The sequence below is a fragment of the Triturus cristatus genome, chromosome 4_1, assembly GCF_964204655.1.
Source record: "Triturus cristatus chromosome 4_1, aTriCri1.1, whole genome shotgun sequence".
Classification (NCBI taxonomy): Eukaryota; Metazoa; Chordata; class Amphibia; order Caudata; family Salamandridae; genus Triturus; species Triturus cristatus.
This window is the reverse complement of record NC_140585.1, coordinates 1,158,887,491-1,158,912,153: the sequence shown is the minus strand read 5'-3', so window position 1 is coordinate 1,158,912,153 and position 24,663 is coordinate 1,158,887,491. Positions and strand designations below refer to the sequence as shown.

The following is a 24,663-nucleotide window of genomic DNA, read 5'->3' as shown; positions in this document are numbered from 1 at the left end:
TATTCCACTTGCTGCCAAGCATTTATTTTCATCTTTGAAAAGGGGCAACATTTACCTCGTTTTGACCAAGTATGGATTGCTTTAAAGTGCTGAAAGTCCTGACTTGATCACAGTAAGCCCAATCTTCTAAGTCTTAGATTGTGAATGCATGAGCCCCACATTTTTTCTTGTTTGTGACTTAAACAGGGCCTCGGCTGCGCACAGAGAAGGCATCTCGTTCACAATATGCCCAAGCGTCTAGTACTCATGTTTTTGGAAGCGCTCATATGTGAATGGATATGGCTCTCTGCCATATACTGGCAGTGGCGCCTTGTTGATAATCCCACGTCTCCAAATCCCATATTTTTCTTTCTGCACCAGGCACTTCATTAGCTTGTTTTCGCCGCTGGGAGTCCCTAAGTGAACCATTGTCCCAGCACTAAGGCAGGAAGCTCATAGGAAGCTTGAGTGAGTTAGAGGGGTAGGGCGTGAAGTGGTTAAAACAGAAGACGGAAACGCTTCATGGATGGGAAGGAAATAATTCAGAAGATTGCATGTAACACAGCGAGCAGATGTCTGTGCAGCCGGTGTACGAGAAGTGTGGACCAAGGCAGAGACGTTCTAAGGCAAGGACAATGCGGGCTCTTGCTTAGGACCCCAGCCTTTCAGGGGCCCCTGATACAGCCACCTCTGCAGAGAGTCTTGCCCTGATGACCTTGAATAATTCTTAAATTGTTTTAAATACCATTTTCTTTAATTTATTTTTAATGTGGGTTATGTTTGAAAGTCTATTATAGGCATTTTGCAGCGAAAATGTGCTTGTTTCATGCAACCTCTATTAAAAACGTTCTTTTAGATCAAAACAAGACCTCACATATGAGAAATGGGAAGGGGTCAAAGAGATTATTTACATTAATATTAGTGAGTTGCTGCGGTGTTACAAAATTGAAATCACACATCACTCTCCCTGAATATTAGATGTAAACACATTTAGAATTTGTACCAGTGTGCATGTGCATTGTCAGTGACGTGGCCAAAGAGGGTATGAAAGGTGAACCTGGACCCTAAATTCAAAGCTGTTCTGAACCGGGCCCTCCAAATATGTTTGGTCCATGGCCCCCAAGATCCTTAAGATGTCCCTGATCTCACTAACACCTCGGGTACTCCCTGCCCACACGTTTGATTCACTTCGTGGGATCCACGGCTTCAAGAAGCGTCTGCCTGTGGCAGTGATAAGTCTCCTTGTACGATAGGTATTTGTCGTACAGCTTTTTAAATGAACCATGGAAGACATTTAACAACCTTGTACTTCCATGTCAGAAGTGGTATAAGCAGTGTGTGTTGAGCAGGTTGTCTCGGGCCAGCTCCCAGAGTGTCATCCCCTGTCTCACAATCAGCGGTGTGTACGGCTGAGTTAGGGTATATCTCCCTTAACCAGACTAGCGAGTAATTACCATCCTCTTTATAACCATGAACTCTTATCACAGCTCAAGTCAGCCACATTTAATCTGTGGGTTGAATAAAAATGTTTGTAGGGCTGATGGGATATCTGTTATACATGTCTGGGATTCTACATAGTGCCGACATAAAATACTATCTGCCTTCTTCTTCTGTGGATTCGGCTGGCCTGTGTCCACAATCTTATGATATCATCGTGGTTGTTGAACCCCTTTGTCTGGCAGAGCTTGAACTGCCTGTTCTTTCCTCCACCCAGTGCCTCACTCCTTGGATGGTGTCATCCCGCCCTCCTGCTGTGACTCAGGATTGTTGTACTCGCTAATCGGGTCAGGACAGACCGCCCCCCATTGTGACGCATGTAGCCAAAGGATTCTGGGAGAAGACGCTACACCCACACCCTTCTAGGGAACATCTCTGACAGGCGTGTTCTGTTTGGAGTATCTGCCAGACCGTCTGCGAGCCTCTCCGTCACTTGGCATGGGCGAGTACGGTGATGACTACAAGACAGGATACCGAAGAAACTGGGCACAAAACACTATGCTCGTCCAAAGACTGCTTCCTGGGCAGCACTCTAAAAACTAGACGCCGACCTGGCACTTAACTTGTTGTTTTGGATGGATTTTTTTTATAGTGTTGGCAGGATTGGAATGGAGAGCAAACATACCTCTGTGGTGAGGTGTAGACATGGTTCCATCATGATACTCAAAAACATTCGGTATCTCAGAATTTGTGCACAAGCATGGACAAAGGGAAATTTTCTTGTTATGGAATAATCAAAAGATTCATTAAAAAAAAAAAAGTCCATGAACTAGCATATTAGATGCAAACTGTTTTATCTAGAGATTGCGGCATTCATCCACTTGCTTTATGTAGCATTGACACACATCCTTTTAGCAGCTGCAAGGTTTGCGTCCATTACAACTGCGACGATGGTAGTAGATGCTGGCCACATGAAGTGTAACTTTGACCCTATGGATCTTGAAGTTGCTCTCCAAAAGGGTATTTAATCTACATTTTTTAGTTGGTGGAGTACATGCTTTCTTTTGAGGTCATAAGGACCAAAGAGAGTTTTGGGCAAATAACCTTTTTCTAGGTGCTCTTTGCTTTCCATCTCAAAGAGCCATTCGGTCTCCAGCCTTCATACTACGGGCTGCTTTGACCGGAGGCTGTGTTTGGGGTTGGGATGCTCTCTACCCTGGAGGAGAGGGATGCTGTATAGGAAGCACCCTGCTGCCTAGACAGCTGACACACCCATGTGTGTCCTTTGGTCTAAATCCTTTTGGTTGTGCTGACACTTAGGAATGTGTGTTATGATTCATTTTCCTTTAGAGTGACGGGGCAAATGGCCGCCTCCTGGCTGAATCTTGACTTCTCACTACAAGTACAGCCAGTAGTACTACTTGTGTCAATCACATTGTAGCTGTTTGCAAGACTGTTGAATGGACTGCAGTGTATTCATTCTCTGCTGCAAGTTTTTGTTGGCGTCCGTGCCATTCCTTATGCAAGAGCAGTGCTGCAGAGTTTACTAACTTGAGGGCCTCGTGCGAGGGATTACAACGAATCCGGGCCTTCAGGTCCTATAGGGTAAACTTGGCGAGCGAGATACAGGCCTGTCGCCACTAAGCAAAGCAGCACGCCTTAACTAACAACACCCTTTGAGCCTGGTGGTGCTTTTTTACCATTTAAAACACACTCAGAGGAGGCAAGAGTTGTGGGAGGGGGTGGGGACAACTGCACCAGGAATGAAGCTATGAGGGGTGGTAATCATTCCAGTAAGTTCTTCACTTAAGTGTTGCTACCCAGGAAACGGGTAGAGTTGGAATTCACAAATTCCGCAAGGTTCTTTAAATGAAGAGAAAATAATCTGAAATTAGGACAATATTTTAGACTTCAACTCCTATGATCATCTCCCCAAAAGATGGGGTCTTGTGCGCTGGGATGAAATTTGGGTTTGCAATGTGGATAAATTAATTTAACAATTATGAAGTAAAGGCGACAGTTGAAAAAAAGGTTCCCCAACGCATGGTTGAATAATTTATCTTACTGATTGATTTTAAACCATGCTCAAGGAGGTGTAACAGTAAAGTGTTCTGCTCATCATGTTTGTAGTTTGGACTTTACTTTCACTTTATAACATGCTGTTTCCCTTTTGTGCTGCTCAGGGTTCGATGGCCAGAACTGCGAGATCAACGCTGATGACTGTCCAGGCCATAAGTGCATGAATGGAGGGACTTGTGTGGACGGGGTCAACACCTACAACTGCCAGTGTGCTCCAGAGTGGACAGGTAAGAATGTTTCAAAAGGAGTCCTTGTTGCTTAGTCTCTGCCCCCTGCTCTTGACTCACAGCACCAGACCTGCACTGGTTAACGGCCGAGGAGGTGGCCCACCAGCACATGCTCTTTGGTAAACTGCTCATGACCTGTTCAGCTTCTGAAAGCATTGACCCCCCCCCCCCTCCCTCCCCACCCCACGCCCCACCCCTTCATGGTGAAAGCATTGGTGCTCTCTTTTTTAATGTTCTGCAAACCTTCCCATAGTGTTGTTCAGGGGCAACGTGATATGACCAGGATACACGTTCCACGAATGTTGCAGTGAAAATGTCTTCAACCTTTTTCCCGTTCAGTGGGTTGCTAAATAAGAAGGATGGTACTCCAAATGAGAGTTGCAAGCCAAACTGACACAATACGATGGAGTCCGTTTCACAGAAAGCGAATGTCATTCCAATTCTTATTCGGGAGCTCAAAGAATAACACCTCATTAATATTGATGCTTTTCGGGAGGTCTAGTCCCTCATCTTACTATGAAGAGCCTCGAAGCCCTGCGTAAGCATTCAGGTGCTATGGATTTCGCCTTCACTACCGTGCAAGGCGTAACAAGTCTACCAGGTCCTGAACTCTACATGAGCGCTGAGCCACCTGTTCAGCTAATGGGTAGATCCACAGGTTGTAAATTGTTTTTCCCTTCTAGATGATGAATAGGTTTTTTTAACCTTCTCTTTCCTTCATTTTCATATCCATTAGGTCAGTTCTGCACAGAAGATGTGGACGAATGCCAGCTGCAACCCAATGCTTGCCACAACGGTGGAACCTGTTTCAATACCAACGGTGGCCACACCTGTGTCTGTGTGAATGGCTGGTCCGGAGAGAGCTGTAGCGAGAACATCGACGACTGCGCCACTGCCGTCTGTTTCAACGGGGCCACCTGCCATGACCGAGTCGCTTCCTTCTACTGCGAGTGTCCAATGGGGAAGACTGGTGAGTAGTGGCTCTGGGAGCCGAGTAACTCGAAGAAAAATTCCTCTAACTTCGTTCGATCACTCTCCTAGTTGGTGTAATTGTGGCAGGCCTCTTGAGCGATGATGGAGTTTTGTACTGCTTCAGTAATGAGCTTTTGTTTCTTCCCATCTTAAAGGTCTGCTTTGCCACCTGGACGATGCTTGTGTCAGTAACCCATGCCACGAAGATGCAATGTGTGACACCAACCCAGTGAACGGCCGTGCCATCTGTACCTGCCCTCCTGGCTTCACTGGAGGTGCTTGCGACCAGGATGTTGATGAATGCTCCATAGGTAAGTTGAGGGGGGACACTCCCTACGCTCGTTGTGGGACTAGCCAAGCAAAAATAAAATCATTCTTATGAGAAGTATGGATTTTATTAGCTCTTTGCACTGTTATCTGAAGTGGTCATGGCATTTAGTTAATAAGTGAAACCCACAGTGTATGGATTACTTGCGTTCTTGCCATGGCTGTTAAAGGCTTTGAGTTGCACAATAAACTAAAAGCATCCTCTTCCGCCCTGGCTTTGTTGACCCAAAAATGGCAGAAAGAGAACATTCTCATCCATTCATGCATCCCTTTGCACAAGATTCTTACTAACTATATGCAGCAGCCATTAGTGAGACAATTCTCTTGGATTATGACGGTAGATGTTTGTTATAGAAGGTTGGTAGCCCAGTTACGAACTAGAGTACTTTTAGCCGTTCAGTCTCTTCATAGAGCAGTGCAGTTTTGTTGGGAGCTTTGGTAGCTCCTGCAGGTCTGTTGTCCACCATACTGTGTTTTTTCTGCACTGGAGTGGCAATATTGCAGGAGTGAAGCCCTGCCCAGTGTAAGTGACATAGATTGTTTCCATAGCACTTTATAATTCAAGAGCGCTGCAGACCTCCAGAGACATCCTCCAGTGTACTATATGCACACTTGTAACATCGGGTGTGTTTGGGTGCCCAGAAGCCTGCTCGCCTTCATAGTCTTGTGCCAGAGAATGGCATTAGAGTGACGTAGAATGGGAAGATGTCAACATATCTTGCGTGTAGTGTTCAGCTGCATCAGTTATGAACTTGAGTCCTGAAGGTAAGCGCCTTATCAATGATTGTAAAGGGAAGACTAGGGACCAGATCTGCAACACATTCATTCATTCATAGACTGGACTCCGCTTGGAGTCAGCCCTTTGTCAACTTGCCCACAGAAGCTTGAGCACAGTGACTGTTGCCTCTGGTTCTAAGAGGTCCCCATCCACTGTGAATCTGGTATATGGGTTAGTGGCAGCTAATTAATCAATGAAAGCCCCCCCCAGAGTGATCCTGCCATGTCCAGGTAAGTGCTCTAAGGTTAGCTTCAGAAGGCAGACTGCCATTGCTTGGAGTGCGTAATTGTTTCGGTTGTAATGATGAAAAAAGTTGCGGCCTTCGTTCAGCAGGTGATCTTTTCTCCTTGTTGACAGGTGCCAATCCATGTGAGCACTTCGGTAAGTGTGTGAACACACAGGGCTCATTCCAGTGCCAATGTGGAAAGGGGTACACTGGTCCCCGCTGTGAGACGGACATTAACGAGTGCCTGTCCATGCCCTGCCAGAATGACGCCACCTGCTTGGACCGCATTGGAGAGTTCACCTGCATCTGCATGTCAGGTAGGATGCAATGCCTGCTAGGGAGGGCTAACACCCCAAGACTCCGACACAACTGCTCATCTCGGACATTCTCTAGATTGCAAATGCAAAAAGATTGCAGGCATACCTCGAATGCATTGATGGTGCCACAAGGCTATCCACTTAAAAGTATGCGCTTTAGAAAATCTTTCCTCATCTGTATTTAATAGGTATTGGTGTTTTTATAAAATGATTGCATTTAAAAGAAACCTATCTTGAATATCCAGCACCTTTTTTTTCTTTTTAAAGTTTATCTATACCCACCTGCTATTTGCTGCAGTGGCCACGGATTGCATTTTTTTGAGAAATTATGAATGGTGGTGAAGGTTTGACATTGTTCAATATTTGTGCAATATCCTTGAATTTATCCTGAAAGCATTGTACTGCTGCTCATTTCACAGCTTATTGTAAAGTGGCACTTAATACAGAGCCAGGCTTAAAACAAACGCATGAACCCAGAGGGGGAGGCACAAATGTACATGCAATTTCTAATCCGGTTATATGTACAGTGACCACTGAAATAGGAATGGCAAGGCGCTGTCCCCTTTCTTGTACTTTACTACTAAGTACACAACATGGCCATAAAGTGATATTTTTTCATTTTCTGTTGTGTACCTTTAACAGTGTTCTGGTGTTAGTTTGCTTTGTTGCTGGGTATTTAGTTTCTTTGTCAGTGCGTTCTGGATTATTTTGCGTGATGCCAAGGGTTTTGGTTCATCATAACAGTTTCTTCAACAGCGAGCCCTCAAAATATTAGGGGTATTCTCCTGTAGAGCTACAATATTGTCTGTGGACTGAGCCACTGTAAGTTAGGAGGTAAAACCCAGCCCAGTGCTGAGATGTAAAGCTCTGTCTGGACAGAAGGCCATTGTTGGTAACGCAGTAGTTTTCCAAACCATGTACTGTGAGCAACATTCGTTGTGGACATAGAGCTAAAGTGTCGGGAAGAGGTTCCCGGAGAATATTGCCTCACTTGTCAGCCTATCCCAAGTATTTCACCTGTTTGTCTGATAGCCTGTGATTATACATATATATGGTCGCCTCTCGGCATTGGAGTAGCTCCAGTGCGGGGTCTATGACTGGAGAATTCTTGGAGGCTAAGTTATACCCCTGTTTAGAACCATTTTGGGACATCATAAATAAGCCGGGTGAAAGAAAACTCCTTTTTCAACTTAGAGCAGGCGCTCTTCCCCTTAGATATCTGACAGTTAAGTGGGATGGTGGATCTTGTGGTAGCTGCCCTATTTGTGGCTTTATTAAAGAAACAATTGGCCATTTTTTGTTTTCATGCAAAGCTTTTGCTGCTCCAAGGCGCATTTGGTTGTCCCCGATGTGTAAAAAATCTAGGGACCACCAGCAGCACTGTTGCTTTGCGCATTATTTGCACTAATACTTTGAGTGGGATATCAGTTGCCACTGCAAAATACCTAGGGTGGGCATGGTCGATAAGACAGAGATTTTTAGCCACTTGAATATTTGCTTGCTCGAAAGAGACTGCTAGTTATTTGACTATTCTCTTGCCTATACAGAGACTGCTAGTTATTTGACTATTCTCTCGCTTAGATAGAGACTGCTAGTCATCTGACTAATCTCTGATATTCATCTGTCTGCATTTTAATTCATTTTTTCTCCATATTAACTTTCTTAAATTATATAGCACTTTTAACTCCCGGGATTGATTCACTTCTACTACTTTTGTATAGAATATTATTTTGTTTAAATAGGACCAGTAACCAAGTTTGTAATTTATATTCAGTATGTTTCTATTCTGGTATCATCGATTGGAATTTAATTCTTTTTTAATTGTATGAATGGCTCTTATAGTATTATTGTTTTTGCTTTTATGAATATTTTTCGAATAAAGCATACTTGACTGACTGACATATATATTGGATGTTTAGATGTTGCCAAGCCTGTGTAAGCATCACCACAGTTACCCAAAACATTGTTTCTCAGTAACTTTGTTATTTTCAAGACTGTACTGAGTAGCAGACTTTACCTCTAGACTGTAAATAGAAAAAAACTGCTGCAGAGGATGGATTAGGGAAAATTGCGGAAGGGAAACCCCCTGGTTCACATGAAGACTCAGTATATCCTTAAAAAACAAAAGGGGAAGGAGGCATGCTTGGCATGGACGCTTTATTGTAACGGAATATAACCCAATAGAGCTTGTGACTGAATACCAACTTTAGCCAATGTTTGGCTACTAATAAAGCTATTTTACATTAATTATGCCTTGGGACAGGTTTATGTCTCGGTGTAAATGGAATGTTACATCAGTTTAACAATTATTAGGATTACCTTTCAAGAGGGAAAGTGACTTCTCACAGGGTAATTCACTTTTCTAAAGCTCTGAAAATGTCCTTAGCTACTGAAATGGTCCGCTTTTTCCTGTAACCCATTATAGATGCCAGTTAAAAGAATAGAAATATGTATGCCAGTCTTGGCCAGTTAAAGAAGGTAGGCATGTATGGTATCTCCCTGATAAAGTCTTGATTTGGTAATCTGGTCCAGAAATGATATACACAACCTTTTGCTTTTGGAGGCATGGAAAGACCATGTCAAGACACTTGAAAAGTTTGAAAATGAGCTCACAGATCAAGGTAAGGTTTTGGTGCTTGTTCATGATCTATTTAGATTCTGGGCTGTTTTTCAGTGACACAAGTCCATGGTGGAGGAGTGTGCCCTCCATCTTGGCCAGGAGATCCCAATTCGCTTTGCTGACAGGACCATGTTCGAACACAACCACGAGTGTCAAATTATCTTCATTCATAGAGAGGTGTGGCTCACTGGTTAGAGGCGGCAGACCCGCATGCAGAGAATCGGCCAGGGACCAGGGTTCAATTCCCGACGCGGCAGGGTCGTGGACCAGGGTCAAAACGGACTCGATAATTCTCGCCTCGGTACCTACTCTAACCAGGAACACACTCGGCAACTCTGGGCATTAAGCTTGCCTCATCTCTACAACGGCCCCCCACAGACGCCGGGGATGCCTGGTTTCACCTTGGAGATACCCAGATAGGGACCATCTCACAGGGAAAGCCAGGACGGGTTCCCCAGCGGTCTTCAGCGCCGGGACACTTCCGTTGGAGGTAGCTGCGCGCTTTACAAGCTTCCATAACATAACATAACATAACATTCTGGATTCTTTCTGCTTGAGAATGGCTCTCTGCAGAGGATACATTTAGGGAGGGAGATGGGCCGGGAAGTGAGAGAGAATACAGAAAATGTCTAACCAGTTGTAAAATGGGTAGCTTTCTTGTGACCGCCTAGTGTGTTTTGTGGCAAAGAGATCATTTTAGAGGTGTCCTGCTGACCCTAAACCTCTGCAAGCACCTAGTTCCACATATCTTAAATGTGTGAGTCCGTCATCGATCTCATTAAAGATGCTGGCTTTACAGTGTCCACACTTGGTAGATACACAGCTGCGACTTGAAGGCCCTAGGATGGTTCCAATATCAGAGTGTTAAAGCCTCGTTTGAAAAGGTGTATTGTGATATTTACATATATTATATCACTGAAAATACAAAATGACACTAAGCCACAAACATCACTTCACTACTGCTTTCTTTCACGGTTTCACTCGACTATCAAATGATGATTAAAAAAGTGAAATAAATTAATTTGTATGAAGATCTGTGAACCCTATGCACGTGTACTCAAAATATTAATCATAGGGCAAATAACAAACAATCACAATTAATTCACATATCCTGCTAAACAAACTGTAGGTTACCCTCCTTCTCACTCGGATCCAATATCTTATACCACCACAAACTGAATAGCCAAGCCTTGCATGTGTTGTGGTGATTGCCATTCTGCAGACTCTAAGTAATTGCAGTTCAGTCGTTTCCCTATCTCCCGCCTAAGGCTCTTGATGAAAGACAATTCGCATTTTGCAACATGTGTCAGATGTTGAGACCTGCCTGGATACAACACTTTTAAATTCCCTGTGGACAAAAGCCTGTAATAAATAGGTCAATTCAGTTAAAATAGCCATCAATCCTTGTGTGAGGGGATTATTTTTGTCCAGTTTGTCTTGAAAGATTAGCATTTTACTATGATGGGCTTTTTTTTTACTTTTAGGACTTTGGCTTTTCAGCATTGTAGATGAATCTCCTGCTGTCTAGTGTTGTCCCTTCCTGACTCTGGTAGGCAGCTTTCCAGTGGCTTCAAGGCCTACTTCACTTCACGCCTTCTCTAAGGGTGGCTAGCGCCCTCTTAACACCACTAACAGAGCCAGACCTCTTTCCTCGGGGCAGCGGAGACTTCCTTCAAAACCTTATAGGTCTAGCATACGTTCTTATAGGGCAGCTGAAATCCCGTCCACCACCCTTACTCTAGTAGCGCATCTTCTTCGGAAGACTCTGGGCTCCCTTCACCCACCCCCAGGCCTGACAGTCGTCCTTCTCCATGGAGCCAGAGTTTCCTTTCCTATCCTCACTCCAGGCTTCAGCCCTGTGTGCACTGAGAGATCTCTTCACAGCCTCCCTAGGGACGCTAGACATCCAGAGCTCTGCTCTGAATATTAATATGGCGGCTTACAGCGGTCTGTGGGAAGCACAACAGCTCCTTTTTGTTCCCCCGCCACCGCATATTGTGCTGCGGACCCTACCTCATTTAAATGTGTTCTTTGAGCTGTTGAACTGAACTTCAGAGGGATCACCCTTTGCCCCTCCCAATCCTGAGCGGGGGTGGGTGGGGGGGTAAAGCGAGTATCCTTGCGTTCCATTGTGGGGACCGTGGAGACTCAAAAACCCTCCTGGATTAGGACTCCAGACACAATGTGCTTCGGGACACTCGGTCTGTTCCCAACGAATGGTCCCTTTTCCATGTGCTGCTGTGTTCAGGCGCAACCTGTGCTAATGGAGCCGGCCCTTGTGACAGGACTGCAGTGCAGACCAGGGCCTTCTTTCTGCCTGTTCAGTGTGGCCTAGTTTGAGCTGCCTCCGACTGAGGCAAGACGTGCAATGCAATAGTAGGTTATGGGCACTTTTAGTTTTCCTCCCACATAACTCTCTAGGGAATATCTTGGGTTTGACATGTAGGAACTTTAACCTCTCTCGTCCACACTCCTGTTTAAAAGACACAAGCTACTTCTACACAAGGGTGTCATGAGTAGACCTGGGGCTTGTGCCTGCATTGAGAAAATAAGGTGGCTCTTCGCAACATGTCCCTAAGAATGAGTGGTAGAATTGTCACCAGATGTTCAGGTCTCGTTATTTGGCACGTATAGAAACCTGGAACGGCGCTCAGTTTCCTTTTACCTGTGAAAATTCATCATGTGTATCTGTTTTTTTGTGAAATGCTTAGATTCCCTGCATAGAGCCTGGCCTACACCATCTAGAACCTTCATTCCTGTTGCGTGCCCCAATAGGGTGTGTCACTGCCATGAGGTAAACTGAGCCAGATCTGCTCCTATCTTGTCTACATTCTTCAAACCTTTTCGAGTATTTTGTTTTGTAGGGCACATAATTGTCAAGGTGCAAACTCAGCACAGTCAGAGCACTGAAATATATTTGATTAAAAAAAAAAAAATGGGTGCCCTCACCAGAGTCTTGTGAGAATAGTGAAAAATGCAGCAAAATCCTAGTACAAGTCAGTGAAAAGGACACTAAAATAAATACATCTACTTGAGATAACTATAACTGGTGAATTTCAGTGTCTTTGTTATTTTAAAATGTTAAATTTTAACGTATATTTTCACCTAACTAGAACGTCACTTTAATCCAGAAGCTTTTCAGGAAGGAGCTGAACTGGAAGAGACTTTTTTAGGAACGTTTCTTGAAGATTTGTCAGATGGCGTGAAATGATTAGCAAAACAAAAAATGCTTTTCCTACGGAAACATGGTCCTAACTATAACCACCAATTGCCGATCTGTGTGTGTGTATGTATGTGTGTGTGTGTGTGTGTGTGTGTATATATATATATATATATATATATATATATATATATATATATATATATATATATATATATATTTCAGTGAAAAAACCATAGGTTTCACACATGTTATAGTTAGCTGGACATTTTACTGATAAAAAACCAATGAAATTCCCCCGTTATAGTTAGTGCAGGCAACTATAACTCACGCGACCGCAATCCTCTGCTGATGCTAATACTGTATTTAGACAATTATTTGCCCATGTCTTCTTCCATTAAATTTTAGCTATACATATATTACAAATATTTTTTTTTCATAAAGACACATATGTCATCAGCAGAGGATTGCGGTCGCGTGAGTTATAGTTGCCTGCACTAACTATAACGGGGGAATTTCATTGGTTTTTTTATTAGTAAAATGTCCAGCTAACTATAACGTGTGTGAAACCTATGGTTTTTTCAGTGAATTTGTACGTTTTTTTAAATGCTAAGTTACTTTACGCCATTCGTGGCGTGCGCGCCCACTTAACGCAGTTTGTTCCGTGCGCGCACCGTGCACGCACAGTGAGCACGCGGTGCGCTTCACGCACCGCTCGCCCACTTTACACAGTTAGTGCCGTGGATGGGCTATGTACGCACGATGCGCTTCGCGCACCGTGCGCACATGGAGGACATATTATGAGCTTTGTTGTGAAAGGTAAGCTTTTAGATTTCTACATACGTATATACATATGCCATGCGCAAAAGGTGCCCTTTGGGCACCATTTGCGCACGGGGTGGGGAAAGTGTGGATTATTTTTAAAAAAAATTTTTTTTTTACCGTGCGCGTACGGTAAGCGTAATCGGCGATTTTTCGTAAAAAAAGAAACCGGATTTTATGGCCTTGGGGGTACTTTGGGGACACATACATCAAAGCTAGGTGGTTAGGAGCTGTCTAAACAGTCCCTTTACATGTTTTTGGCCTTTGTTTTTCTTCTCCTCGTCAGAGTGCGGGAGAGAAAATGGCGGACGCCGCTTCCTGGTTTCGAACGATTCGAATGTTTACTAAGATCTAACAGCCAATCAGAATCGCGCTCGCGCACGGCACCGTACGCGTACGGTAAACTTACCGTAAGCGCACGGTAAGCGCACCGTAAGCTGGCTCAGATATATATTGATTTAAATGCTATTTTCTCAGGAACTACTGAACAGATTTACACCAGACCTACAAAAGGCACTTCCTTGACCTGAGGACTACCTCTCTGCCAAATTTCAAGTAACTCTGTTCAGCCGTTCGGGCTGTAGCTGTGTCTAAAGGTCCTATGGAAAAATGCATGGGAAAAACGCGTTTTGGGACCCCCCTTTTATCTCAGCCCCCGCTTGACAAATCCCCCCGAGACTTTCAGGGTAGGAGCGGAGCGTAGCGCCCCACCTATTTTGAAAATTTCGCGAGGATTCGTCGACCGGCGCCAAAGTTATTCCAAATAGAATGTTGCGGATTTCCTATGGAAACAGGGTCCTAACTATAACTATCTACTGGCGACCGCCAGTAGATAATATATAAATATATATATATATATATATACACACAACGCTCCAAAGTTCCACAAAATGAACAAAGGACCAGCACTCCGGTTAGATTTTAATCCCAATTCGGATTTATTAGTGCAAACAGACGCGTTTCAGCCGTAGCTTTCGTCAGTGTCGGCTCGCGTTCAAAAACGGAAATTGATTTTTATCTTATTCTGTAAACATAAATGAGGGACCAGTTCTATGTGACTTTGGTCGCCATCTTTGAACATGCAAAATTACATTTCATTCATGATATATGTTCTTTATAATCAAATTAAACTCACAATTCATTCAATTTCTTAACTTTAAATTGCATGTTTCACAATTCATAAATTCTTTCTCGATGAGGCATCTCATTCTCATCATATTCTGTAAGTATAAAGCCCTGGATGGGCATACCCTAAGATTGTATTTTCACAATATCATTAGTGCACTTCAAACGAGACATCTCATTACTGCATTAATCACATTTATACAAGTTTTACAGTTTTTCCTTGGTTTCTATTCAGCTCAAATTTAGGAACACAGTGACAAAATGGTTTCTCATAAATGAGTAATTAATTCCTCCCCTGAATTCAGTCCCTCAGGTGTTTTTGTTTGGAGTTCAGTAATATACCTGGATTCCAGGCGTCTCAGAGCTTTTTCCCTTTCTCCACCTCTGATATCTTTAGGTATACAATCCAGACTGAAAAAACTGAGGAGAGTTCTATCACTGTTGTGGTGAGAGGCAAAGTGTCGTGCAACAGGGTAATTGACATCTCTATTTGCAATTGCTCTTTGGTGTTCTAGGATGCGCATCTTAACCGCATTTACCGTACTACCTATATAACGGTAGTTGCAGGGGCATTCGAGGCAATATACCACAAATGGTGTAGTGCAAGTTATGAATTTAGTAATCTTTTTTGGGGTTTTACATCCCGGAATGGTGTACATGATGGTCTTTCTACTTGCCTGGCACGCCTTGCATTTCCCTTGAAGGTCCCCCAGTCCCAAGGTGGAAACAGATGGTTTTTTTAGGTGACTCTGTACCAATAGATCTTTTAGGGATCTTGATTTCCTAAAAGTAATCTGAGGATAATCAGTCAGAGAACTACCTATAGTAGTGTCCATTCTGAGAATCCTCCAGTGCCTTCGTAATATCTGTCTTATCCTCATTGCTGATGAAGTATAAGTAGTAATTAACCTTAAGCTTCCTGCCTCATCTTTCTTTTTGGGACTGTCTTCTAACAAGGTTAGTCTTGTCACTTCCTTGACTTTCAATTGTGCCTCATTCAATACCTTTTGTGAGTATCCTCTAACTTTAAAGCGTCTAACGCTGTCATTAGCTGCTTGGTCAAAATCCTCATCCATTGAGCAATTCCTCTTGATACGTAGCAACTCGCCATACGGAATGCTACCTATCAGGTTTCTCGGATGGCTACTCCCGCCATGCAAAATAGAGTTGCCTGCTGTGGTCTTCCTGTACAATGATGTCTGAATCATACCAGCTTTTACAAAGACCCTTATGTCTAAAAAGTGTATTTCCTTATCACTTATTTCATGGGTAAATCGCAAGTTAAAGTTGTTTACATTGAGAGCAGTAATATATTCTTCTGCTGATTGTTTGGACCCCTTCCAAATAATGAAGAGGTCGTCAATGTAACGACGCCAGCAGACAACTTGGTCCACCCAAATGCTATTGTCATCTGCCCAGGCTACCTGCTTCTCCCACCAGCCTACAAAAAGATTCGCATAGCTGGGGGCGAAGCAGGTGCCCATGGCAGTACCCATTGTCTGTCGATACCTCTGATCTTGGAAAACAAAGATGTTATTGTTCAAGCAAAAATCAATAAACTCCAGTAACATTTCATTGTGATCTAGAAGCCTCGCTGGTCGTTGCCCCAAGAAGAATTTTACAGCCATCAGACCATCCTGATGTTTTATGCTCGTGTATAAATTACAAACATCCATGGTTATCATTAGGAAATCATTTTCCCATGTGATGCCCTGCATTTGTTTCAGAAAGTCCTTAGTGTCCCTCGTATAAGAACTTGTCTGAACAACCAAAGGTGCTAAAAAATAATCGATAAATTTGGACATGTTCTCAGTCAAACCTCCAATTGAAGACACTATTGGCCTTCCAGGTGGGTTCACTGTGTCTTTGTGCACTTTCGGTAAATGATAAAATGTAGGCATCTTTGGATTGTTGTTTTGTAAGAACAATAATTCTTCCCTGGACAACGTTCCTCTTTCGAACCACTTTTGGATCAAATTGGCATAGTTCTGAATGCTAATCCTGTACTCTTTTTCAGTCGTTAGGGCATAGTTAGCTTCATCCTGTAATTGACGGAGAGCTTCCTTACAATAACCTGTATAGGTCTGTATGACGACATTGCCGCCCTTGTCTGAAGGTTTTATGATTATAGAAGCATCCTGTTGTAAATTCTGTATTGCCTTTCTCTGGTTCAAGGATAAGTTCCATTGTCGTTGATTTTTGCTTTTGCAACTTCCCTCTCTGTTTCTGAGTTCTTTGAGGTCCTGAATTACTGATTCCGAGAATATATCAATGGCATCCATAGGAAGTTGTGGAAGGAAACGTGAAGGTGGTCTGAAGGGGGTTTTTTCCCCCACTTGAATTATTCCCATCTCTGTTGTTGGTTATCCTTTGCTAAGGGTAACTGGGAGCCGCTTTCTTCCCCCAGCTCCTCCAAAATTGCCAATGTTTCCAAATCGCGAACACTCATTTCACTTGGCTCTGTTGTTACAAGCCGTCTCCCTTTCTGGATCGTTTCGCTTTGTTGCGCGGGATTTCTTTGTTTGAAAAATTTCAAATATATATATATATCCGATACTCGTCCCACAATCCTTGTACTCGGGAAGAGACGAGGCGAACCCAGATTCAGTGCTTCAAAGATTTATTTTGTGCCCTGCACCGCCGCCATTACGCGTTTCAGCCCTCTAGGAGCCTTGGTCATATGATGCACCACATGGTCCTTGCTACACCATTTAAAGTGACAGTGCGTGGGAAGGACAAGCAAACACTTCCGTGTCCAAATCATAGACACAAAACATTTCAGCATAATACTGTAAAATACGCCCTCAGATTTTCAATACAAATTGTGAATTCCAATTTGATACACCTCTATGTGCAAAGTAACGCTCTGTGCAAAATAAAGCAGGTTTATGGCCTAAATACCAAATACTCATGATTAATAAATATATAAATAAATATACTTATTTAAAAGTCATATAAGGTTAAACAGGGTTAAAAGCCAGGTTATATAAACATTCACATTTTATAAAACTCCTAAGACACATTATAAAATGGATTAAAACCATCTGAGTAAACCTTTGACACATGAGTAACAGGGATTGTAAGGGAAACATTATGGGTGTAATACCCTTTTCCCTCTCAATTAACACCTCGTTGATATTGTAAAAAACGTACTCCAGAATTATTCTGAACTATCCCTGTGGGTTATTGCACTGAGCGAGTACTGAGGGCACCCAAAGTTAGCTATCCGCCCGGTGTCATCCTCTAATGGTGTCAATAACCTATTGTGCAAAATTGTGCTATAAATAGGGATAACATATGTGCAGAAAATGAAAATATAATGGTTGCATAGGTTAAAAACGAGCTAGCAGCTAAAATGTTTGGAGATAGCAGGATTGAATATCTAATAATTAAAGGCATCATAAGTGAGTAAAAAAATCCACACTAGAATTCAATCCATATATATATATATATATATATATATATATATAATTCTTCTCCACCTCCAGATGTCCCTGGTTGCAATCTTCACTCTACTGATGTATCCTTATAAGCAATACTTGGATTTAACCATGCTCACTCTGGGGGGGTAGGTCTTTCTTCGTAGAGGTGCCACATTATTGAAAGCTCTCCTGGTAATGATGCACAAGACGCATGAACTACTGCATTTTAGGATGGCCTTGAAGAACTTTCTGTATGGGCTATAGTTCGCTCCTGCTATGTTTACTGCAGTTTGGTTTCTCTTCTGCACCTGGACACCTGTATAGGTATTGGAGCAGTAAATACAACTTAAAACTTTAAACATATAGACACTATACTCTTGTATATCCTCCCTATTGTGCCATGCTAGTAGAAATCAGCGTGACCCAGTAAAACCTGTTTTTTGGCTCCAGTGTGGTAATGGATGCAAATTCATGCATTTATTATTGTAAGTGCAAAAATCACTTTCTATGATATCATAATTAAGGCTCCCTGTTTTCACTTATTTTTACAGATAAATACAGACAGAAAACCATTTGGGTTTGTGGCTGCATTTATTTTTAAATGTGGATAAAAACGTAAATTAGATTGCTTTTTGAGTGATTCTAAATGCTGTCAGTCATGACTGCAAGCCCGATCGCTGTGTGGATTTCAAATGTGGGGATTATAAAAGAAAGGGATCTTCGTAATGAGGCTTAAAAAGCAGTAGATATGCATAAGGTTGACAATAAGATGTGCATGTTTTCATGCAAGTGCTGTTATTTATCATCTGTCTGTGTTTATATCCTTGAAACCTGCCAAGAATTCAAGTAAGATTGTAGGTTTATTGGATAGATAAATGTGGAAATTTTCTATTTTAAGCTTTAATTTTTTTACAAGACCCAAAATAAATATGGAAAAATACAGATAAAATTTGAAAATGTTAAATATGGATTAATACAGACGGAAATGTAAAAAATACGGTAATACCATAACCCCTTCGACGCGCTTGACGGAACGGTTCCGTCATGCACGTCGGTTGGGCTGTGCTTATGACGGAACCGTTCCGTCATGGCCCCGCCCGCGCACGGAATCTTCAGCGTGGCGCGGAAATCCGCGCCGCGCTGAAGGGGTTAAAACTGTGAGCCCTAATCCTAATAGAGGCAAAAAGGAGCCTGCCTGATTAAGATAATCGTACTCTTGATTTTCTCTGCTTCATTGCATGGGGCCTAGACTCGTGAAAGAACAGCATGGCATAAACTTCTATGCAGCCCCACAGAGTAATGGCTTCCCCGACTTACCCTCTTGTGGATCATAGCCCCTCACATGCAAAACTTGTGATAAATGGTATGGTACATATATATACCAGCTATGGTGATATAAAATCTTTAGATAAGGTTTTGAAAATGTAAAAAATTGTTTAATTCACTCTTTTTCTAACGTCCCGAAACACACTCCAGAAATGAGTTTAGATCTAGGTGGGGCTTTGAACCACCAAGTACTAACAGGGTTTGCACTGAGTAAACGGATTTATGTGTGCACATAAGCGAGAAGATGGAAAATATTTATGCAAACAGACTGAGATGTAACGTACTCTACCTTTGTCAATGAGCCGAGGTATTGTTTTCTGAGGTATTGTTTTCGGAGTCCATTATCTTCAACACGCTGCACTCTACAAGGAGGAACATTTTAGAACGAATTGTCAAATTAGAAGTATATAAGGCTTGTGGTTCATTAGCACACTTAAGGAAATAGGGCAAATGGTGTAAAATCTCGATGCAGATTTCCCATTTTATTACAAGGTTATTAGCAGGTGACTGCAAATAGAACCGCTGTTTAGACTGGTGGTCTGGTTTTAACTTTTGCTTTTAATTGTGAAAAATAACATATGCATTGAATTTTGTATGTGTGTTAAGCAGGTCCATTTGGCATTAAACAATGACATACGCGTACAAACTATAGCAAAGTACCACAGGAGCAAGCCGAGGAGAAAGTTCACTACCTCGAGCTCAGGGGCGTATTTTTGGTGGTTGAATCTTTACTCAGACGAAATGTTGCTCAAGGTATGGGTAACTTCACTTCATATTTTACTTATACAAGCAAGGAGGGATTCTTGCCTTTCGCTCTGCCATCTTTCAACTCTGTTGCCGTCAAGTGCCTCATCTGAAGAAGAAGAATGTAGCAGTAGATGTTTAGCAAAACTGGTCGGCTCTAACCAAATTGGAGATTAGTTACAATTCTCTATTTTGCCCTCCTAAATAAATGTGATGTTTTGCAATGTAAAGCAACTGTGACTAATGTTTGCATGCCAGAGAGGAGCACAGAAAATGTCTATGGGAGACGCACTCTTGATGGACTGGTCTGAACGGTTTCTCGGACTTTCATCCGTTTCCCCTCATGTGTACAACTCTTGAAAAATTAAGGAACTCCTCAAACCCCAAGGCCATAGTATTTGCCCCTTTTCTCCTTGCCAGTGCCGTTTTCTGGAACTCTGCATCCTCTTGTAGCCATGCTTTGATGATCCAGCTCTCCTTGCCAGCTAGGAGAGTTGGGGGTGGGAGGGTAGGATGCCAGGGGGTTGGCTCCTTTGGCAGTGTATGTACTTATGAGCCTGGTTTCTGAATTTGTATAACATACGCATCATAGTGACCCTGTTAAAGATGAATCAACTGAGAGGCAAGACCCAATGGCTTAGGTTCTCTGTTAGGCCTCTGAGAGACCCCCACTCTCTGAGGTGCTTTGATTGACTTCTTGTCCACTGTTTTTTACTGAGAAGTGTAGGTGCTCTACCATCAACGGGTGTCTTCTGGGAAGTGCTGGTACTCCCCCTAGTAAATTGTGTAATTGCAAGTACATAAAGCCTGACCATAGCTACAATTTAAAGCACTCCCTGTGTCGCTTATTTGGTTGTGAACATGGATCTTGACCTATTTTTGTAAACCATACCAATTCGCGTATTGGGCTTATCTGAATGCTCCAAGTGACTTCTCTTCATCTGATAAGAATTGCGCTTAGATGCGCACTTACATCGGTAACCTGGAAATAAGTGTGCAGCCTCTCAGTGGGCGATGCATCTGGTCTTTGCCACTTTGATGCACAATTCTTTTGAGGCTGAGACTTTGTGTGGCATGTATTTGCTGATGGCTGCCTTATTGGTAGTAATTATCTCTACTGCAAGAATCGGCCATCTTCAACCCTTACTCGGTTTCACTTAAACCAAGAACGGAATGTTTTGGTTTACCAGCCAAGCCTTTGTGTTTGTTCCATGGAGGACATACTAGCGAAACTTGAAGTTTCAAGTGGGCTGACATCCTACTTGGATTGGATGGCCCTGTTTAGAGTTTAACATCTGTTCTTACTTTGCCTTTCCCCCAGACGATTGTTGCTAGGTGGGTAGTCTTTTGTATATCAAAATATTACTATATTAGATCAGTTTGGTTTCTTTAGGAACTTCATGCTTGCCGTCAATGTAAAGGCAGCATCTGTAGCCTCCCCCAACAAATTATTCATTGACATTTGCAAGGCAGCAACATGGACAACGTCACGTGCTTCATGCCAGCATTACTCACTGGACACTGAATCCAAAAAGAACACCGTTTTGTGCTGGGATTTCAGGCCCATTTTTCTTCTTAAAGGTTTGTTGGGCCCACGCTGTTTTCTTCCCTCTCGTGTTTTTGAGTTGAGGAATCAAATTCCAACCAGTTAAGGAGAGAGGAAAACATGTGGCAGAGTGAGAAAGTATATTCTTATGGAACTTCTGGTAGCCTTAGCGACTGCCCTTTCTCCTTTGCAGCGCCCTTCTAGGGATGATTTGCTTCAAATGTGCATCTTGGAACAGTGCGGACATGGTTGGTGATTGGGGAGCAGGATCAGGGCAAGTCTTGTGTGAATTTTTTTAATACAGGAGTGCACAGTTGTGGCTTACTGGTAACTTGCAGCGTTTCCTTCTTTTACTATTCTCAGCCACTTGTATAGTTGTCTCTCAGAAGTGTTAGTTGGCATTAGTAACTCACTAACAATTTGCATCCAAGTGTATTTCTTACGTAGTGTTGTCTCACGTGTCCTAAAACTATGGTGCACTGGTAACTCGTGAGTATTTTTCGTACAGGTGCATGCTTAGCTTCGTTAGAAGTGACTCCATACAATTGGAATCCAGGTAAAAACTGGCTTTGAAGCAGGGAGACCAAGGTATTTATATGAAATTAACAAGGAATGTCATTTGCACGTGGTTCCTGCCTTATGAAAATCCTCTGTTTGCAGATTTTGACGTTGGCTGACTCTTGGTGCTCTGGCCCTCCTTGGTGCATTAGGTGTCCTCTGCCTTTGGGAGGAAGTCTCCTCTGCAGTTGGATTCACCAAAGGCATTCAAATGCACTGATCTGCTGAGCAGTACACACAGCTCTAGAAACTCCACATGCAAAAACTGCGAGACATTAGGGGCTTCTGTCCCCATCAGTGCATGTATTTATTGGCCTCTTTGATTTGTTGATTAGGTATGTAACCTGGTGGGGTGTGTGCGAAGTGGGACTGAGCACTAGTGTACAGAGTTTATTTGCTTGCCCCAGTGATGAACTCATTTTCTTTCTTTGCAGGCTTCAGCGGCACGTATTGTGAGATCAACATGAATGAATGTGACAGTAACCCTTGTGTCAATGGCGGCGTTTGCAAGGATATTGTGAATGGCTTCACCTGCACCTGCCCCTCCGGTAAGTACAAGCGAGGGGCTACTTGAATCTACTTCCACTGAATGTATCCATAACACTTGTCAGACGAGCTATGCTAATTCATTAGCACTTGACTATATCCATATTTTTGTGGGATTTCCTGTTTCGCCATGCCCATAGGTGGAGATATTTTGTTACTGAAGTTGTAGGAATATACAAATGATAACCTAGATTGTAATTAGGCACTTTCTGTTACAGCCCAGGGATCCCTGGCCTGCACTTCACAAAAATAATGTATGCCAAGGCTTTCAGAGAGCCACTAAGGATTGTCACTGGTGCATGTCCTACTTTTTTTTTAAACAAATATGCTTCCCCCCCCCCCTCCCCCCCCCCCCCCCCACACACACACAAGGCACAACTTGTAGCTCAGTCCCTCACAAAACACGGCTCCAAGCATCCATTCACATATATCACACATGTCTACACAAATAATAGCATTATAATGCGGAAAGATACCTTGAAACGTAGCAACCAACCAAAGTTGAGAAATGGCCACTGTGAGCCCCAAGTGAACGAAAAAAATGATGGTGCCATCTGACACATGCATTCACGCCCATTACGCTCCACGCAAGTCTGACTGAACCTAGCTCGCCTATATATTTAACAGTTAATCTCTAAACAGTGCATTAGTTTAATCCGGTCTCGCCAACCCCTTTCCTGTTTGACTTGCATCTAAGCAGTACGAAGCCCAACCAAATACAATATCAACAGATAATAGCGCCCATATTCTGAAAGCTCGTTGGGGACATAAAAAATAGGTGGTGTGCCCACGGCTTTAAATGGGCTGGGTCCAACAACGAAGCCATAGTCGTTGCTTATTTATCTTATGCAACTAACCACTATTGACAAAGCCAATAGTCCTAGCTTTTTGTACCTGTAATGTTACTTGTTGTATTATGTATCTGGATGCAATGACCGAAACAGCAAAATACCAGTTGGGCAGCACACTATGCTAAACACAGATTTTTTGCGTTCATGTTTTTTAACCAATCCTTTAATTACATCGGCCACGCCCTTTTGACCCCCCCCCCCCCCCCCCTCCCACCCCACCCCACCAGTTTTTTGAGCTCACATAAAGCCCTGGGTGTGCCATTGAATTTTGTGGGAAGCTACCCCCATAAATGCTAACTATTGTTGTTGCCTTTACCATGTGCCTCTAATGTCCCTACTCATAAACCCCATACTAACGTTCCAGTACCTGTCCCACCTTTCCTGAAGGGTGGCTGACAGTGGTCAGGTTTCCCGTTTTCTGTCCATTGTTTGTGAGGCTATCCCGCCCCTCCCTCTGGAATGGTGAAACATCTGATTGACAGGATCCCTGGGGATGGGACAATGTCCTCTTTGTTGGCTCTAGCGGGCGGGCATCCCTCCCACTCCTGGGAGGCTCCTGTCAGAAAACACCAACAACGTTGTAATCGGGGAAAACCTCCTTTGTGATTTTAACCCTTCTTCACTCACTCTGACTAATTATCCGAAAATGGGCAGAATATATTTATAGTAATTTGGGGGGTGGGGGGGGGGGGGTTTATAACGTGTTGTGTTGTGTCTGAGTTATAAGTATAAAGGGCCTTAGTGCGTTTCGGGTGCCCTTCCCAGGTCCTTCGCTCCAGTCGTGTAATGCGGTTTGTATGGTGTGGCAAACACTATTTCCATGCACCAGATGAACTCCAGGCACACCTAGACCTGCAGATTTGGTGTTGATCCTGCTGCCAGTTACAACTTGATGCTGAAGGATGAGTTGAGGCCTTATGTAGGGTGTGCAATTCTTTTGTTGTGCCCTCGCAATGCTTTCTACGTAATCCACTAAATCTCCGTAGTCTGCACCTGAATTACATGGTGTACAAACTCCTTTGGGGGTGGTTACTTTGCAGCTTTTTTTAAACCACCTCAATCTGGTAGCCCTCCAGTGAAAACGCTGCTTCTTCGAAAGATACTGCTCCATCACTCGCCAACCCATCTCTACACAACCCTGTTATTTATAGCAGTCCTTTTCCTGCACCGTCTCCCACCATAGTAAGATTTTCTGGAAGGAAAGTACTTTTTTGCCATTAGTTCTCAAACAGTTTTTTTCCCAGGTGAATGAGGGAGTGGCCACTCTTCATTGATTACTGGTGTTAGATCTGCGTACAGGTAGAAGCTCCAGTATTAAAGACTGTATGTGCTGTAAACCGCAGTGTCTTTCGTGTGTATAAACAGCCCTCGTGCATCAATCGAAGTCTCGATTCAGCCCAGTGGAGTATTCACTTCTCATCTACTGGATGTTGGCTGTTTGATTGTATCCTTCCGCATCCACAGGAGTGCTTGTATTGAGCTGCATGAGGGACTACTGCACAACTACAGCTATTTGATTATTCCTGCTGGCTCCCTCTCACTGCAGTCTAGCACATTAAAACCACCCCTTCCAGCTTGCCAATGCTTGTTGGGAAAATAAA

General features: G+C 43.1%; 1 protein-coding gene across 1 annotated transcript in view; it reads left to right on the top strand.

Annotated features, from left to right (window-relative positions):
• Positions 1 to 24,663, top strand: part of LOC146856248 (uncharacterized) — a 209,381-nt gene that overhangs the window by 104,341 nt on the left and 80,377 nt on the right. The window contains exons 5-9 of the mRNA XM_085654317.1: positions 3,600 to 3,722; positions 4,459 to 4,692; positions 4,850 to 5,005; positions 6,157 to 6,342; positions 22,100 to 22,213. Of these exons, the coding sequence (XP_085510443.1) occupies positions 3,600 to 3,722; positions 4,459 to 4,692; positions 4,850 to 5,005; positions 6,157 to 6,342; positions 22,100 to 22,213 (813 nt within the window). The remainder of the gene's footprint in view (positions 1 to 3,599; positions 3,723 to 4,458; positions 4,693 to 4,849; positions 5,006 to 6,156; positions 6,343 to 22,099; positions 22,214 to 24,663) is intronic.